This window comes from Hypanus sabinus, chromosome 12 (assembly GCF_030144855.1).
Source record: "Hypanus sabinus isolate sHypSab1 chromosome 12, sHypSab1.hap1, whole genome shotgun sequence".
Lineage (NCBI taxonomy): Eukaryota > Metazoa > Chordata > Chondrichthyes > Myliobatiformes > Dasyatidae > Hypanus > Hypanus sabinus.
In genome coordinates this window covers 39,495,753-39,513,094 of record NC_082717.1, presented here as the reverse complement: position 1 = coordinate 39,513,094, position 17,342 = coordinate 39,495,753, and the positions used below count along the sequence as shown (strand labels likewise).

Sequence of the window (17,342 nt, the reverse complement as noted above, 5' to 3'; positions counted from 1 at the left end):
CTACCAGCCTCCCTCCCCCTGCCCCGATCCCATCTCTCATCTGTGCCGGGTCTTTACCATTCCCTCCGACCTTCAACTCTCTGGGGCACAGTGCTCTGTCCTCAGTAAGGGCCTCAGCTTTGTCCCCCCTTTGCCCACACGTCAGCGAATTCAGCATACACCATGATGCAGAACTCTTCTTCCGCCGGGTCCGACTCCGAGCTTATTTCTTTGGCAAGGACTCTCCTACCCCCAACGATGACCACTTCGCCTGTCTTCAACCCTCCTCCTCTTCATGGACACCCCGCTTTGGTCTTCTGCCTTCTCTGGATGTCTTTATTGCTAATTGCCGATGAGACATCAACCGTCTCGACTTCACTACACCCTGTTCCAATTCCAACCAAACTCCTTCTAACACTCTGCTCTCCACTCCCTCCGCACCAATCCCAACCTCACTATAAAACCTGCTGATAAGGAGGGAGCTGCTGTTGTCTGGCCTACTGACTTCTACCTGGCCAAGGCACAGTGACAACTCTCTTATTTACCTCCTCTTATTTACCCCTTGATCATGACCCCACGAAGGAGCACCAGGCCATTCTCTCCTATACCATCACCAACATTATCAGCTCTGGGGATCTCCCATCCACTGCCACCAACCTCATAATTACCACACCCCGCACTTCCCGTTTCTACCTCCTACCCAAGATCCACAAACCTGACTGTCCAGGTAGACCTATTGTCTCAGCTTGCTCCTGCTCCACCAAACTCATTTCTGCATACCTTGACACTGTCTTATCCCCCCTTGTTCAATCTTTTCCCACCTATGTTCGTGACACTTCTCACGCTTTGAATTTTTTCAATGATTTTAAGTTCCCTGGCCCTCACCGCCTTATTTTCACCATGGACGTCCAGTCCCTATATACCTCCATCCCCCACCCGGACGGTCTCAAAGCTCTTTGCTTCTTTTTGGATTCCAGACCCAACCAATTCCCCTCTACCACCACTCTCCTCTGTCTAGCGGAATTAGTTCTTACTCTCAATAGTTTCTCCTTTGGCTCCTGCCACTTCCTCCAAACCAAGGGTGTAGCCATGGGCACCCGTATAGGTCCCAGTTATGCCTGCCTTTTTGTTGGCTTTGTGGAACAGTCCATGTTCCAAGTCTATATGGGTATCTGTCGCCCCCACTTCATTCGCTACATCGATGACTGCATTGGCGCTGCCTTCTGCACGCATACTGAGCTCGTTGACTTCATTAACTCTGCCTCTAACTTTCATACTGCCCTCAAATTTACCTGGTCCATTCCCAACACCTCCCTCCCTTTTCTTGATCTTTCTGTCTCCATCTCTGGAGACGGCTTATCTACTGATATCTACTATAAGCCTACAGACTCTCACAGCTACCTGGACTATTCCTCTTCCCACCCTGTCTCTTGCAAAAATGCTATCCCCTTCTCACAATTCCTCCGTCTCCGCTGCACCTGCTCTCAGGATGAGGCTTTTCATTCTAGGACGAAGGAGATGTCTTCCTTTTTTAAACAAAGAGGCTTCCACCATCAACCCTGCTCTCAAACGCATCACTCCCATTTCCCGCACATCTGCCCTCGCCCAATCCGCCTGCCACCCCACTCGGGATAGGGTTCCCCTTGTCCTCACCTACCACCCCACCAGCCTCCAGGTCCAACGTATAATTCTCCGTAACTTCTGCCACCTCCAACAGGATCCCACTACCAAGCACATCTTTCCCTCCCCCCCTTTCTGCTTTCCGCAGGGATCGCTCCCTACGCAACTCCCTTGTCCACTTGTTCCCCCCCATCTCCCTCCTGGCACTAACCCTTGTAAGCGGAACAAGTGCTACACCTGCCCTTACACTTCCTCCCTCACCGCCATTCAGGGTCCCAGACAGTCCTTCCAGGTGAGGCAACACTTCACCTGAGAGTCAGCTGGTGTGGTATACTGCGTCTGGTGCTCCCGGTGTGGCCTTTTATATATTGGTGAGACCCAACGCAGACTGGGAGACCGTTTCACTGAACACCTACGCTCTGTCCGCCAGAGAAGGCAGGATCTCCCAGTGGCCACACATTTTAATTCCACGTCCCATTCCCATTCTGATATGTCTATCCATGGCCTCCTCTACTGTCAAAATGAATGCAAACTCAGGTTGGAGGAACAACACCTTATATACCGGCTGGGTAGCCTCCAACCTGATGGCATGAACATTGACTTCTCTAACTTCTGTTAATGCCCCTCATCCCCTTGTTACCCCATCCCTAACATACTTAGTTGTTTGCCTGTTCTCCATCTCCCTCTGGTGCTTCCCCCCTCCCCCTTTCTTTCTCCCGAGGCCTCCCGTCCCATGACCCTTTCTCTTCTCCAGCTCTGTATCACTTTTGCCAATCACCTTTCCAGCTCTTAGCTTCATCCCTCCGCCTCCGGTCTTTTCCTATCATTTTGCATTTCCCCTTCCCCCCACTACTTTCAAATCTCTTACTATCTTTCCTTTCAGTTAGTCCTGACAAAGGGTCTCGGCCTGAAATGTTAACGGTGCTTTTCCTTATATATGCTACCTGGCCTGCTGCGTTCCACCAGCATTTTGAGTGTGTTGTTTGGATTTCCAGCATCTGCAGATTTCCTCATGGTTATTGTATGGAGGGATTGAGGAGGGTGGAATTCCCTACTTGCACAGCAGCCTTCCATGTTGCTGGTCTGTGCTGTTGTCAGTGTGATGTGCCACTTCATCAATCAGGCTATACAGTGGAGCAACTAAAAACCACAATGACATATCCAGACATTGTATTTCCTGTTCCTCTACAGCTGTATGCTGCTCAGAAACATGAACATTAGTTGGCTTCAAAGCTGTTCCAAATTGCTATTCAAATTTAAACTAAATTTAGGTCATTGCTCAAGAGTAACAAAAAAAAAATCAATAGCGCATATACTGAGTCAATTCAGAGCAGAAACAGGAATTTCCTGAAACGGATGAAGGTTTAAGGATTTTGTGAATGAGTATTTCTCATTACGTTGTCATGGGTTTTCCACAAACCTAACAGCTTCCAGAGCAGACTCCCTCTTGTCTGGCTTCTGAACAAGTATGCTTTCCTGGCTCCTGGACTCACCTCTCTACACTCACTGCTGGCTCCAAGCTGAAGTTATGTTCTGTGGTTGACTCCTACATGGAATCCAATCAATATTTGCCCAATTGCACTGCCAGTTTCCTTCCAGGAACCCTCACCAAAACATTGTATTGGTCTTCCCTCCATATGATTTCTGTTTGTACTTTTTATCTTGTTTACTTCACTAGTTTCTGTATCTACATGATCATTCAATTTTATAATTATTCCACAGTTACATCTTCCACACACTTGTGATTTGCCACTTTTTTCTCCTTCAGTTATTTCATCTTTATTTGATTATCACCCTATTGAACATGCTCCATTCTGTCTAGACCTTCTCTATCACTAGCTCCCTTTACTGTTTCTTAAAATTTGTTTATAACCATATAACAATAACACCACAGAAACAGGCCATCTCGGCCCTTCTAGTCCATGCCGAATGCTTACTCTTACCTAGTCCCACCTACCTGCACAGCCCACAATCCTCCATTCCTTTCCTGTCCAGATACCTATCCAATGTTTTTTTTAAATGACAAAATCGAACCTGCCTCTACCACTTCTACTGGAAGCTCATTCCACACAGCTACCACTCTCTGAGTAAAGAAGTTCCCCCTCGTGTTACCCCTAAACTTTTGCTCCTTAACTCTCAATTCATGTCCTCTTGTTTGAATCTCTCCTACTCTCAATGGAAAAAGCCTATCCACATCAACTCTATCTATCCCCCTCATAATTTTAAATACCTCTATCAAGTCCCCCCTCAACCTTCTACACTCCAAAGAATAAAGTCCTAACTTGTTCAACCTTTCTCTGTAACTTAGGTGCTGAAACCCAGGTAAGCTTATAGTAAGTCTCCTCTGTACTCTCTCTAATTTGTTGACATCTTTCCTATAATTCGGTGACCAGAACTGTACACAATACCCCAAATTTGGCCTCACTTTATCTTTAGTATTTCCAGTTCTGATAGAAAGTTAGTGACTTGAAACATTAACTCCTTTCTCCCTCCACGGTTGTTATTTCCACCAGTTTGATTCATGGCAAGCCGGTAGTTTCATGGTATTAAATCTCTCATTAATGTCAGATTAATTCATTGCCTGGATTTACAAACCCCATTTCCAGAAAAGTTGGGATATTTTCCAAAATGCAATAAAAACAAAAATCTGAGATATGTTAATTCACGTGAACCTTTATTTAACTGACAAAAGTACAAAGAAAAGATTTTCAATAGTTTTACTGACTAACTTAATTGTATTTTGTAAATATACACAAATTTAGAATTTGATGGCTGCAACACATTCAACAAAAGTTGGGACAGAGGCATGTTTACCATTGTGTTACATCACTTTTCCTTTTAATAACACTTTTTAATCATTTTGGAACTGAGGATACTAATTGTAGTAGATTTGCAATTGGAAATTTTGTCCATTCTTGCTTGATATAAGACTTCAGCTCCTCAACAGTCCGTGGTCTCCGTTGTCTGATTCTCCTCTCCATGATGTGTCATACATTTTCAATAGGAGATAAAGCAGGACTGGCAGCAGGCCAGTCAAGCACACGCACTCTGTGTCTACAAAGCCACACTGCTGTAGCCCTTGCAGAATGTGGTCTGGCATTGTCCTGCCGAAATAAGCAGGGACGTCCTGGGAAGAGACGTCGCCTTGATGGCAACAAACGTCTCTCTAAAATCCTAATATATGCCTCAGAGTCAATGGTACCTTCACATACATGCAACTCACCCATGCCATGGGCACTGATGCACCCCCATACCATCACAGATGCTGGCTTTTGCACCTTTCACTGATAACAATCAGGATGGTTGTTTTCATCTTTGGCACGGAGAACTCGACGCCCGTTTTTTCCGAAAACTAGCTGAAATGTGGACTCATCTGACCACAGCATACGGTTCCACAGTCTTTCGGTCCATCTGAGATGAGCTCGGGCCCAGAGAACTTGCCGGCGTTTCTGCATAGAGTTGATGAATGGCTTCCTTCTTGCGTAATACAGTTTCAAGTTACATTTCTGGATGCAGCGTCAGACTGTGTTAAGTGACATTGGTTTTCCGAAGTACTCCCGAGCCCAGGTGGCTATAATTGTCACAGTAGCATGAAGGTTTCTTAGGCAGTGCCGCCTGAGGGCTCAAAGATCACGCGCATTCAACAGTGGTTTCCAACCTTGCCCTTTATGCACTGAGATGTCTCTGAATTCTCTGAATCTTTTCACAATATTATGTACTGTAGATGTTGAAAGACTTAAATTCTCTGCAATTTTGCATTGGGAAATGTTCCTTTTGAACTGACTAACAATTCTCTCATGAATTTTGGCACAAAGGGGTGAGCCACGACCCATCCCTGCTTGCAAAGACTCAGCCTTTGATGGACGCTACTTTTATACCCAGTCATGATACCTCACCTGCTACCAATTAGCCTGCTTAATGTGGAGTCTTCCAAACCGGTGTTACTTGAATATTCTGTGCACTTTTCAATCTTATTTTAACTCTGTCCCAACTTTTGTTGAGTGTGTTGCAGCCATCAAATTCTAAATTTGTGTATATTTACAAAATACAATTAAGTTGGTCAGTAAAAATATTGAAAATCTTTTCTTTGTACTTTTGTCAGTTAAATAAAGGTTCACGTGAATTAACGTATCACAGATTTTTGTTTTTATTGCATTTTGGAAAATATCCCAACGTTTCTGGAAATGGGGTTTGTAAATTTCTTAGCTGTTGTGCTGGGAACTTTAGATGAAAAGTTCAGTTGATTTTAGCAACTAGTCAGTTATTGAAATTCCTCAAGACGTACAAAAACGCTGGATGAACTCAGCAGGTCGGGCAGCATCCGTTGAAAGGAGCAGTCAACATTTCGGGTCGAGACCCTTCGTCAGGACTAAAGAAGGAGGGGGTAGGTGCCCTATAAAGAAGATGGGGGAAGGGTGGAAAACCAATCAGAGGAAAGATCAAGGGGTGGGGGATTTCCACCCTTCCCCCACCTTCTTTATAGGGCCCCTCCCCCTCCTTTAGTCCTGACGAAGGGTCTCGACCCGAAACATTGACTGCTCCTTTCAACGGATGCTGCCCGACCTGCTGAGCTCATCCAGCTTTTTTGTACGTCTTGGTTTGACCACAGCATCTGCAGTATTGGTGTTTACTATTGAAATTCCTCGCTGAAAAGATGAAAAGAACAAGAATGCCTATTAACCAATTCTTACCATTAAAATATTAATATGAATTAGAACTGCCATTCCCTCACATACCAGATCACAAAACAACAGGGTCAGATTTCTCTTTGAAACAGCATTAATGTTTGAAGGACTGTCAATGCTCAGAAGATCAACAGACTGGACATTTTCATTAAGACAAACAGAAACTGCTCAGTGGTGTGATGCTGCCAAGCCTGCTGCTCTCTTTCCCAGCATCTTCTATTTACACATTAGATTTCCAGCATCAGGAACTTACAACTTTCATACATACTCAGTACTCTGGCTATACATCAACCACATTTCAATTGTTGTTTCATGTTCAACAGCTAGTTATGAAATGTCCAATTTGAAAATGAGCTGTTGTTCAATTAGTTTTAAAGCCATGTAAGATGATCCACCATTATCTTCTTCACATGTTGTTAATGACTCACCATTCCCTCAGCTTCCATTTCTGCAAGACGTGTTCGGTGTTTTCGACCTAATCGCAAGAGCTTTTTCCAAGTGTAGTAGTATTCCACACACTGTGCCATTGTCTTTGTCTTTATCTGTAGTAAGATGACAAAGTTATAGGAGCTGCATTATAATAAGCCATCAAAATTTACTAAGAGCAGGAATTAAAATAAAATTGTTTATTATTCAAGGAACAAGTTACAAGGGCACATGGCATTTAAGGTGGGCATGGTAGCTTAGTGGTTAGCACAACACTTCACAGTAAGATTGACCAGGGTTCAATTCCTGCCAGTAAGGAGTTTGTACAATCTCCACATGGGTTTCCTCTGGGTGCTCAGGTTTCCTCCCACAATCCAAAGGTGTACCAGTTGGTAGATACTGTACATTGATCATTGTAAATTATCCCATGACTAGGCTAGCATTAAACAGGGGGATTGCTGGGCGGCATAGCTTGAAGGACCAGAAGGGCCTACTTCACAGAGCTTCTCAGTAAATAAGTACTCTGAAACAAAAGTTGAAATTTGCATTACTTGAAGAGTAGAGTAGGAAAATCATCTTATATTCTTTCCAAAGACATTGATCTACAATACCAGAGAAGTCTGCAGTTGGCAGCTTCTTCAGCACTGGAATCTATATTTGTTCTCCAAAACATCTGTGAAGCTATGTAGCTATTTTTTTAATACAGTTGCATGATAAACCAACATAATTTATTTTGATAAAAGCATGCAACAATTGTTACTATTTTCTCTAGAATTCACTGCAAACTCCAATTGCTGATTTAAATCAGTTAAGTTGTTCAGCTTGCTGCATATAGATTCACACAAAATCAGCTACACGTCTGCCAAGATTAGCTTTTCAATTAGCTTTCCAGTTAGCTTCTTATGCCTGCTCTGCCATTTAGTAAGATTGTGGCTGATCTTCCACCTCAGCATTGCTTTCAGCAGTCCCTCAATATCCTTTGATTTCGACAACGTTCAAAAATCTATCAATCTCTGTCTTGAATAAATTCAACTTAGCCTCCACACATCCCTTGGGGAGAAACTTCCAAAGATTCACTAGCCCCATTATCTTTGACCTGAATGGCCATCCTTCAGGTAAGACAGTCACCAACCAGGTTCTAGATACTCAAGTCAGAAAAAACATGATCAGGTTGAGTGAAATTGGACATTTCTCCTTGGAACGACAGAGGTAACCTGATAGAGGTATATAAGATGATGAGGGGCCATTGATCATGTGGATAGCCAGAGGCCTTTTCCCAGGGCAGAAGTGGCTAGCACGCGAGGGCACGGTTTTAAGGTGCTTGGAAGTAGGTACCAGGGGGATGTCAGAGGTAAGTTTTTCCACACAGAGAGTGGTGGGTGCTTGGAATGCACTGCCAGAGACCATGGTAAAGGCCACAGAAGGGTCTTCTAAGAGATTCTTAGGTACAAGGAGCTTAGAAAAATAGAGGGCTACGCGGTAGGGAAATTCTAGCCAGTTTCATGGTTGGCACAACACTGGGGGCTGAAGGGTCTGTAATATGCTGTAGAATTCAATGTTCAATTTTCAATGATTCTAGATTAATGTCATTTCCTGTATACAAGTGTAAAGAAGAACAAAATAATTTTTATTCCAAATTCAAAGCAGCACAAAAAAATTCATAAAGAACACAATAATAATTTTAAAAACCCGTATAAATACATAAGATAGCTTATAAAAAGAGATTGATTCTATGTCCACAAAGTCACATTAGGCTGTACATAAGATGACTGACATAATAAAATAGTGGAGTTATTGCGTGAAGGTGTTGATCAGTCTTACTGCTTGGGGAATGTAACTGCTTTGAGTCTAATGTTCCTGGTGTGGATGCTACATAGCTTCCTCCCTGATGGGAGTTGTAGACAGACAACCCATGACCAGGGTGGTGGAATCTTTCATGATCTTACTGCTCTTCTTCTGGCACCTTTCTGTATGTATGTTCTTCGTAGTGGGTGGGTTAGTGCCGGTGATGTGTTGGGCTGTTTTAACTACCCATTGTAAGCACTCCTGTCTACTGCCATGCAGTTTCCATACCAAAAGGTGATATAGCTTGTCAAAATGCTCTTCTCTGCACATATGTAGAATGACTTGAGTGTGAATGTGCAAAGTCCAGTTCTCTTCAACCTCCTCAGAAAGGAGAGGTGTTGATGAGATTTCTTGACTGTGTAGGATGTGCTTTGGGACTGTGAGAGATTGTGCAAGATGTGCTCTTCTAGGAATCTGAATACTGCTTTCAGTTTCCACTGCTGAGTTACTGATGTAAAGGGGGTTGAGTGGTGCGAGTTCTCCTGAAGTAAACAACTATCTTCATTGTCTTGATAATATTAAGGAAGACGTTATTTTCCTGGCACCAGGCTTTGAGCTCCTCTACCTCCTCTCTGTAGGTCACCTCATTGTTGTTGGTGGTGAGCCCCACCATTGTCGGTGCTTAACTGTGCAATCACGTGTGAGCAGAGTGCACACTAATAGGCTGAGCACACAACCCTAGGGTACTTGTCTTGAGGATGATCAGGAGGGAGGAGCAGCTGTGCATCCTGACTATCTATGATCTGTTCAGTAGGAAGTCTAACACATAGTGATGTATAAATACCTAACACATCGTGATGTATTTAGACCAAGGAGGAGGAGTTTTTTCACCAAAATCTGTGGGATAATAGAAGTGAATCCAGAAGCAGCAATCTGACACAAGCGTCCTTGTTTTCTAGTTGTGTCAGGGCCAGCCAGATGCATGACAGATGCTATGGCACTTGCAGGGGTTCTGCCAGTAAGCATACTGATGAGTGTCCAATGTGGCAGGAATGGTGTTTTTGACGTGCCATTATCAGCCGTTCAAAACACTTCATGACGATGGTGTCAGTGGCAGTAGTTGTTTAGTTCTGAGCGTCTAACCAGACAATCTCCAGAAGAATGAAATCAGCTCTCATTTTGCTAAATTTATTACAGTTCAGGCCCTATCAACTTAATTTCCAAGCATAAGACAATATCCCTCCTTTCTTAAATAATGGAGCAAATTGCCAACATATGCAACAATGCTACATTCAATAAATTTCTGTAAAGGGATAACTTGCACATCCAGTATCTCCTTTTCCAGAAACTTGGAATGCAAATCATTAGGTGCTGGACATTTTATCAGCCTTCAGTCCCATTAACTTCTCAAATATTATTTCTCTGTTAATCATAACTTCTTTCGGTTCTCCATTCACATTGTTTTCTACTATTTCCAGGGGGTTTTCTTATTGTGCAAAAAGCAAAGTATTTGTTTTAATATCATACTTTCTTTCCTCTCCGATATTATTTTTCCTGCCCCAGTTTGTATGGACCCACATAAGATTTTAATAAGGTATTGCTTTTTCACTTTCCATTTGTATTGAGGTTTCTTGCTAGATCATTCAGGTATTCTAATCTCCCTTTCCTTCTCCATTTCTTCAACCCCATTTTCTGAAAACCTAAAATTCTACCAATCATCATGCTTATTGTTCCTCATGATAATGATATATATTTATTCCTTTGATCTTGTATTATCTTTAACCTCACTTGTTAGTCTTAGTAGGCCACTTTTCCTGTTGGACTTTTGTGCTTTATAAGTGATTAAGTGTTTTGCTGTAGACTGTGTAAACATTGTTAATCATTAACCATCTTCCCTTCCAATTTAAGATGGCTCTGTTGAATACATGCAACAGCTTACTTGTGGTTCAAAAGCAAAGGAATTTGATTAACATTATTATGGCGGCGCGATGCAGCTTGCAGCGGCCACTCCGGAGCTGATTATCTGTTATTTGTGAAGTGGGGTGCTGTGCGCAATCATAATCGGTTGAAAACGGATGTGGGAACACGGAGGAACATCTGGAAATCTCCAGGAAGACCTTCTTCGTTGCTGCTGCTGCAAGGTCCGGGTCTCTGCTGGGAATAACAGGGCCCCAGTCCTCGGGGTCGCATTGCTGATGGCTGCTGGCAAAGGCGTCTTAATATGCTCGGCAGAGGAAGGTGCTCGGAGAAGCTGTGCTGGAGGGGATGGTCGGAGGCTCGGAGGTTCGACGGACTCAGAGTCCAATGCAATAAGGTCACTTTCACTGTGTACTGCGTCTGCAAGGCTGGGTTCGACTGAGCTTTCATTGTGTGCTGCGTCTGCGAGGCTGAGTTGGGCGGCGCCGTGAAAGTCCATAGCGGGGGTATTCCCTTCTGCTGCCAGCGTGGGATGACGAGTCAAATCGGGACCTTGAGGACTTGAATCTGTGTGGTGGTTTCTTTCGAACTTATAGTCTTTTAACATCTTTGGACTATTTTTACTGTGCCCATGGTCTGTTTCTTTTAATCAATTACGCTATTGTTTGCACTGTTGTAACTATGTGGTTTTGTGCAGGTCTTGCAGCTTTAGTTTTTGGTCTTGTTTTGTCTGGTGGGATTGGAGCTCCTTTCCGGGGAACGCGCTAAGATGGTAGCGCGATATTAATACCCAGCAGCCTCTCCGGACTCTGGATTGGGGATTGCCAAACGTTATGTGGATTTTCTGGTGTAGTCTGTTTTGTGATATGATTCTGGAGGAATGTTGTTTCATTTTTTAATTGCATTGCATTTGTGGTTTTTAAATGTCAATAAACCGAATCTGAATCTGGAATAACACTTCTTTTGAAATAAATTGTGGTAAACTATCACTGTAAACAATGAGGAGGCGAGTGAGGTCGAAGAACTCTTTCTCTGTGGGCACTGGTGGGGTGGGGGCAGGTTAGTCTTATTTTTTTTAATTGGCTCTTTCAGGTTCCTTGCTTTGCAATTTGTTGCTAAGCAAACAAATCTCAAGGTTGCATAATTTATACATTCGTTGAAAATAAATGCAATTACAATCTTTTAATGAAGTATCTCATTGTACCATAATTCACCCCTTTGTATAATCCTTTAGTTGAGGTTTAAATCCCTAATTTTAGAGCCTTTAACTCACAATCGAACATTCTCATTGTACAATGCACAAACAGTAAGAAATGCGTTGGAATTCGAATATCATTGTCGCACGTACTGAGACACAGTGAAAGGCTTGTCTTGCATACTGTTCATGCAGATTAAATCATTACACAGTGCAATGAAAGTAGTACTACTGTAGGTGAAACAATAACACACTGCAGAATAAAGTGTAACAGCTATATAGAAAATGTCAGTGCAGGGAGACAACAAGATGCAAGATCATAATGAGATTGATTGCTAGGACAAAATAACCTGTCCTTTTGATCCTCAATACACTGGAAAAAAACTAGCAAAGTAATATCTTATGGATTCCATGAAATTGCACTCTATATTTATCATTAAGAGTCACTTTGGTAAGCTACTGCACTGCAGTTTGCAGAGAAGAAGGGTTTCTATTTTAAGTATCACAACCATTGACAAACAAACAATGAGTGGAGTGGAATACACTGCTGAAAATAAGAGGGAGAAATGACATTATAACCCAAGTTCTGGTGGGTGCTAGCAGTTACGTGGTATAAAATTTTGATGGTAACCACTAGGAACAATATTACATAGTGCCTGCACTCAAACACCCATGCGTACTCTGACTGTTCTAGTGTGCTGATAAGAAAGCAGATGAAGTCTCCGCTGAGTGTGGAATCTAGGCGACCTCCCCAATGAAGGAATAGGAATCAGCAGTGGGATACATCAGAAATAAGCAAATTAAAGCGATTCTGAGAGCAATCATGATGTCGACGGGCAAAGCTGTCAATTACATGTGTGAGTCAGTAATGAAGCTTGCAAAAAGTCACAGATCTTGGTGAAATCAAAGGCCAGTTTGAGCATTGATCCTTTAAGTAACAAAAATCCAGCAGAAATTAGGTTAGTAAAGCATGTTTGTTATCTGAGTAAATACAAACTGCTGCTCTAAAACAAGCAAGATTGAAAATCTCATTGTATTCACATTTTGACCATGCTTGCATCATTTAGAGAAGTTCTGAACGGGAAGGGAAAAAGTGACTCCTTGTTAAACTACCCACACTACTAAAATGTTACACTTATCTTCTAACTTTTAAACTGAACAATTCTTTTTCTATGTCCTATTTACAGTTGTTGTTCTTAATTTATATTCACGCTCCCTCAAAGCAGAGATATTTCCTTTGTTCTCCTTTGTTTAGACCTCAAGTTAAGAACAAGTGCATTTTTTAGAACCTCAAAAAGATGATTTACTGCAGAAATCCCAGAGGACTGACTTTCTCTAAGATACTCAAGTCAGACTTAAGTAAAACTTAGGCCAGTAGAATCCCCAAGCTATAATAACTGGAACATGGTCCACGCCATCACACCAGCAAAAAAACTGAACACATGATGCATCGATGTTGATTTTCTTACCCATCAGTTATGTTTTGAAAGACTGGAGACTTGGGTATTCAAATTATAAAGGTCTATCAGGTAAAGTTGCTCAAGTTGAATTTGGAACTCTTCTCTCTGCTATTGGTCAGCCAACTCAAATAAAGCTAACACGTACAAACAAGCTGGAGGAACTCAGCAGGTCGGGCAGCATCTGTTGAAATGAGCAGTCAACGTTTCGGGCCGAGTCCCTTTGTCAGGACTAAAGAAGGAGGCGGTAGGGGCCCTATAAAGAAGGTGCCAGGTGAAAAACCAATCAGGGGAAAGATCAAGGGGTGGGGGAGGGGAAGCAGGGAGGGGATAGGCAGGAGAGGTGAAGGAATGTAAGGGGAAAGCACTATGGGTAGTAGAAGGTGGCGGAATCATGAGAGAGGTGATAGGCAGCTGGAAGAGGGGGCATCGTGGAAGTGGGATGGGGGAAGGGAGAGGGAGGGAATTACTGGAAGTTGGAGAATTCGATGTTCATACCAAGGGGGTGGAGACTACCCAGACGGTATATGAGGTGTTGCTCCTCCAACCTGAGTTTGGCCTCATCATGGCAGTAGAGGAGGCCAATGTATGGACATATCCGAATGGGAACATGAAGCAGAGTTGAAGTGTGTGGCTACTGGGAGATCCTGTCTATTGTGGCAGACGGAGCGGAGGTGCTTGACAAAGCGATCCCCCAGTCTACATCGGGTGTCACCGATGTAGAGGAGGCCGCACTGGATGCAATAGATGACCCCAACAGACTCACAAATGAAGTGTGAAATAAAGCTAGGAGTTAAAACTGGGACCTCATGGTCTGTGTGATGCAAAGACCTTCTGCTTCACCATGAAGGATTCACAAATTAGCTCTTTTTTTCTGATGCACCAATACGCTGTGCCAGATAATATATGAATGCTAATTTGTTTCTCATGCAGTCAGTTTCTGTTTATGGCTGACAATCAGATAGAGTGGAATTTTCCTTTCAGGAAAGCAGGACGGACAAAAAGCTGATTGCCATGTTACCTGAAGATGGTTTCATACCTCCTAATGGCCAGCTACACAGTGGCTTAAGCAGAACCTTGACAGCAGTTTGCCTACCAGTCATTTAGCAATGTTAGCCTAAAAGGGAATGGGAAAAGAAACTACTGACTTAACTGCAACAGAAAGACTGATTTGTATCTTAAAGTTGAAATGTTGAAGTGATCAAAATCTTTATTTAGCAAAAAAAAAATGACAGAAAATTGCTGACTGAAGTGCAAGTTTGAAGGTAATTGACGTAAATTATTCGGCCCAGGTTCAATCCATGAAAGGATTAAATATGAATGAGGGAAAAACGTATTCTTGAGTGAGCCACACTTGCGAACAATAATTTAAGACTATAAGATACAGGAACAGAAGTATGCCATTCGGCTCATCGAGTCTGCTCCACTATTCAAACATGGGCTGATCCAATTCTTCCAGTCATCCCCACTCCTCTGCCTTCCCCCCATACCCTTTGATGCCCTGGCTAATCTAGAACCTATCTATCTCTGCCTTAAATGCACCCAATGACTTGGCCTCCACAGCCACTTGTGGCAACAAATTCCACAGATTTACCACCATATAACTAAAGTAATTTCTCTGCATCTCTGTTCTAAATGGACGTCTTTCAATTCTGAAGTCATGCCCTCTTGTCCTAGGACGGGGGTCGGCAACCCGCGGCTCCGGAGCCACATGTGGCTCTTTTACGTCTGTGCTGCGGCTCCCTGTTGCTTTGGGAAATAATTGGTTGTGGCGACCCTTTTCCTGGCACATCCGAACCGACTCACAATAAGATAGCCTACGGGGGTTTGCGAGCACAGAACTTTGGAGCCTCTGCGCCATGGGGGGGGGGGCAGGTTGAGGGAGGCTTAAAAGTGAGGCTGAAGATTTCAAATAAAGTTTTTTTCCTTCGACTGCAGTTACCGACTCCGTGTCGTAATTTTAGCGCTGCGTGTAGCACACCGCTACATGGTCAGTATTTAATTAATATGTATTTTATGTTAGTTTGTTAGTTTTTGAAATGTAAATCTAAATTTGAAGATTATGGTGATCTTGTACAATCTAAATAAGACGTTGTGGCGACGCATTTCCTGACACATCCGAACCGGCTCACAATTAGCCAGCGTTCAGGCTAAGGGAGATAGCCTACGGGGGTTTGTGAGTACGTGTCTTTTGCAGCATCCGCGCCCAGGGGGGGCGGGTTGAGGGAGGCTTAAAAGCAAGGCTGTTTAGTTCGAATAAAGCTATCTTTGACTGCAGTTTACTGACTGCGTGTAGCAACCGCTACAACGTGTTTTTATCGCTGGCTGTCCAGAGGGGAGGTGCTGAAACGCTTTGTCGCGCGTCTGGAAGAAGTGAAAACTTTCCTGGGCAGCAAAGGGCTCAACTTTCCTGAGCTGGAACAGCCAGAGTGGCTGGAAAAGCTACACTTCATGGTAGACATGACAGCGCACCTGAACACGCTGAACACAGCTCTTCAGGGGAAAGGACGTACAGCCCTGCACATGTTGGAGGATGTTTTGCATTCGAGCGCAAGTTGACGTTGCTTGCCAGAGATTTACAGAAAGGCACATTGTCTCACTTGCCCAATTTGAGAGAGTTCAAACAATGTCACGACATGATAAATTCGGAGTATTTACATTCTGCAATCATCGCAATGCAAACATCGTTTGGGAAACGCTTCTGTGAGTTCAGAGAGGAAAAAAACACATTATCCTTCCCGGTCACTCCCCTAAGCATCGATCCATCCCTACTGAATACGACTGCATTGTCAGGTGTGAGTCAACCTGAAGAAGTATGATAAATATTTTAATTGCGTATTATTTTACGTATATTCATATGTTTTCATTGTTCAGTGAAATAGTCCTTTTATTTTTCAGGTTGACAGCTGGCTGACGTTATTTTTGGTTTGCTGCTGGCGGCAAATTTAAGTTTGGCGTTTTTCATAAATACAAGAAGGACTCAAATAGACGTTGAGTATTTTACTTAAAAGTAACCTTCAACCCAACGTCTTTTTTTCGGAGTTCAAAATGTTTTTGTTGCATGCAGAAATGTAATTTCGTTTTCTCTGCAGGAGTTCATCAATTTCATAAATGCAACACATTATAGTTTATTTATACATAGCATAAAGGCAAAACAAAACGTTGTATGCAGTGTTATTTCATTTTAAATGTCAAACGGGTTTTGCGGCTCCCAGTGTTTTCTTTTCTGTGGGAAACGGGTCCAAGTGGCTCTTTCAGTGGTAAAGGTTGCTGACCCCTGTCCTAGGATCTCCTATCATGAGAAATAACTTTGTCATATCTAATCTGTTCAGGCCTTTTAACATTCAGAATATTTCTATTGAGTTCCCCCCTGATTCTCCTGAATTCCAGGGAATACAGCCCAAGAGCTGCCAGACATTCTCGTGAATCTTCTCTGAACCCTCTCCAATGTCAGTATAAACTTTCTAAAATAAGGAGCCCAAAACTGCACACAATATTCCAAGTGTGGTCTCATGAGTCTCTTATAGAGCCTCAACATCACATTCTTGCTCTTATGTTCTATACCTCTAGAAATGAATGCCAAAATTGCATTCACCTTCATCACCAACTCAACCTGGAGGTTATCCTGTACAAGGACTCCCAAGACCCTTGGCATTTCTGCATTATGAATTCGCTGTCATCTAAATAGTAGTCTGCCTGTTTATTTCTTACCAGGTTCGCTTGGGAACCTTTACAGCACCTTGTGGAATTTTCCATTTGTGAAATCATATCAGCATTCAAAAGCAACTCAGATTTTGGAATTTCAGATAAGGGGTACTCAATCTGTATTAACTTAAATCCACAGCATCCCTGACTCAATTTTATGTTTACGTCATTCATCCAACATGCCGCACTTCTCATTTTCAGGAACAAAAGCAAAACAAAGTTAAACGAAGTTGATATTTTGGGACAACAAAATTAACCCACATCCAAAGAAAGCTATCAATAGATTGTAAGCATGAAAATGATTGAATGAGCAGATATTCAAAATTGTAAACTGGATGTTCACATTTATATCACATTAGTAAGATATGAAGGAATTAGAATTTCAGATAAATTATCAGAAAGCTCTCCACAGATGCCGTTTACTTGATCACAATTCCTGTATTTTCCTGTTTTGATTTTGTAATCAAATGTTTTGCTACCTCCCAACAGAATCAGTCAGCTGACAGTTTTAAATGCTTTATCTAGGAATTTGATCCACATAATCAGGTACACATTTGCATTGAAAAGCAAAAA

At 42.7% G+C, this 17,342-nt stretch overlaps 1 protein-coding gene across 6 annotated transcripts in view; it reads right to left on the bottom strand.

Annotated features, from left to right (window-relative positions):
- Positions 1 to 17,342, bottom strand: part of LOC132402794 (transcriptional-regulating factor 1) — a 260,989-nt gene that overhangs the window by 26,788 nt on the left and 216,859 nt on the right. For all 6 annotated transcript variants that reach the window (XM_059985782.1, XM_059985784.1, XM_059985783.1 and 3 more), the window contains one exon: positions 6,713 to 6,826. In XM_059985782.1, coding sequence (XP_059841765.1) covers positions 6,713 to 6,826 — 114 coding nt within the window. The remainder of the gene's footprint in view (positions 1 to 6,712; positions 6,827 to 17,342) is intronic.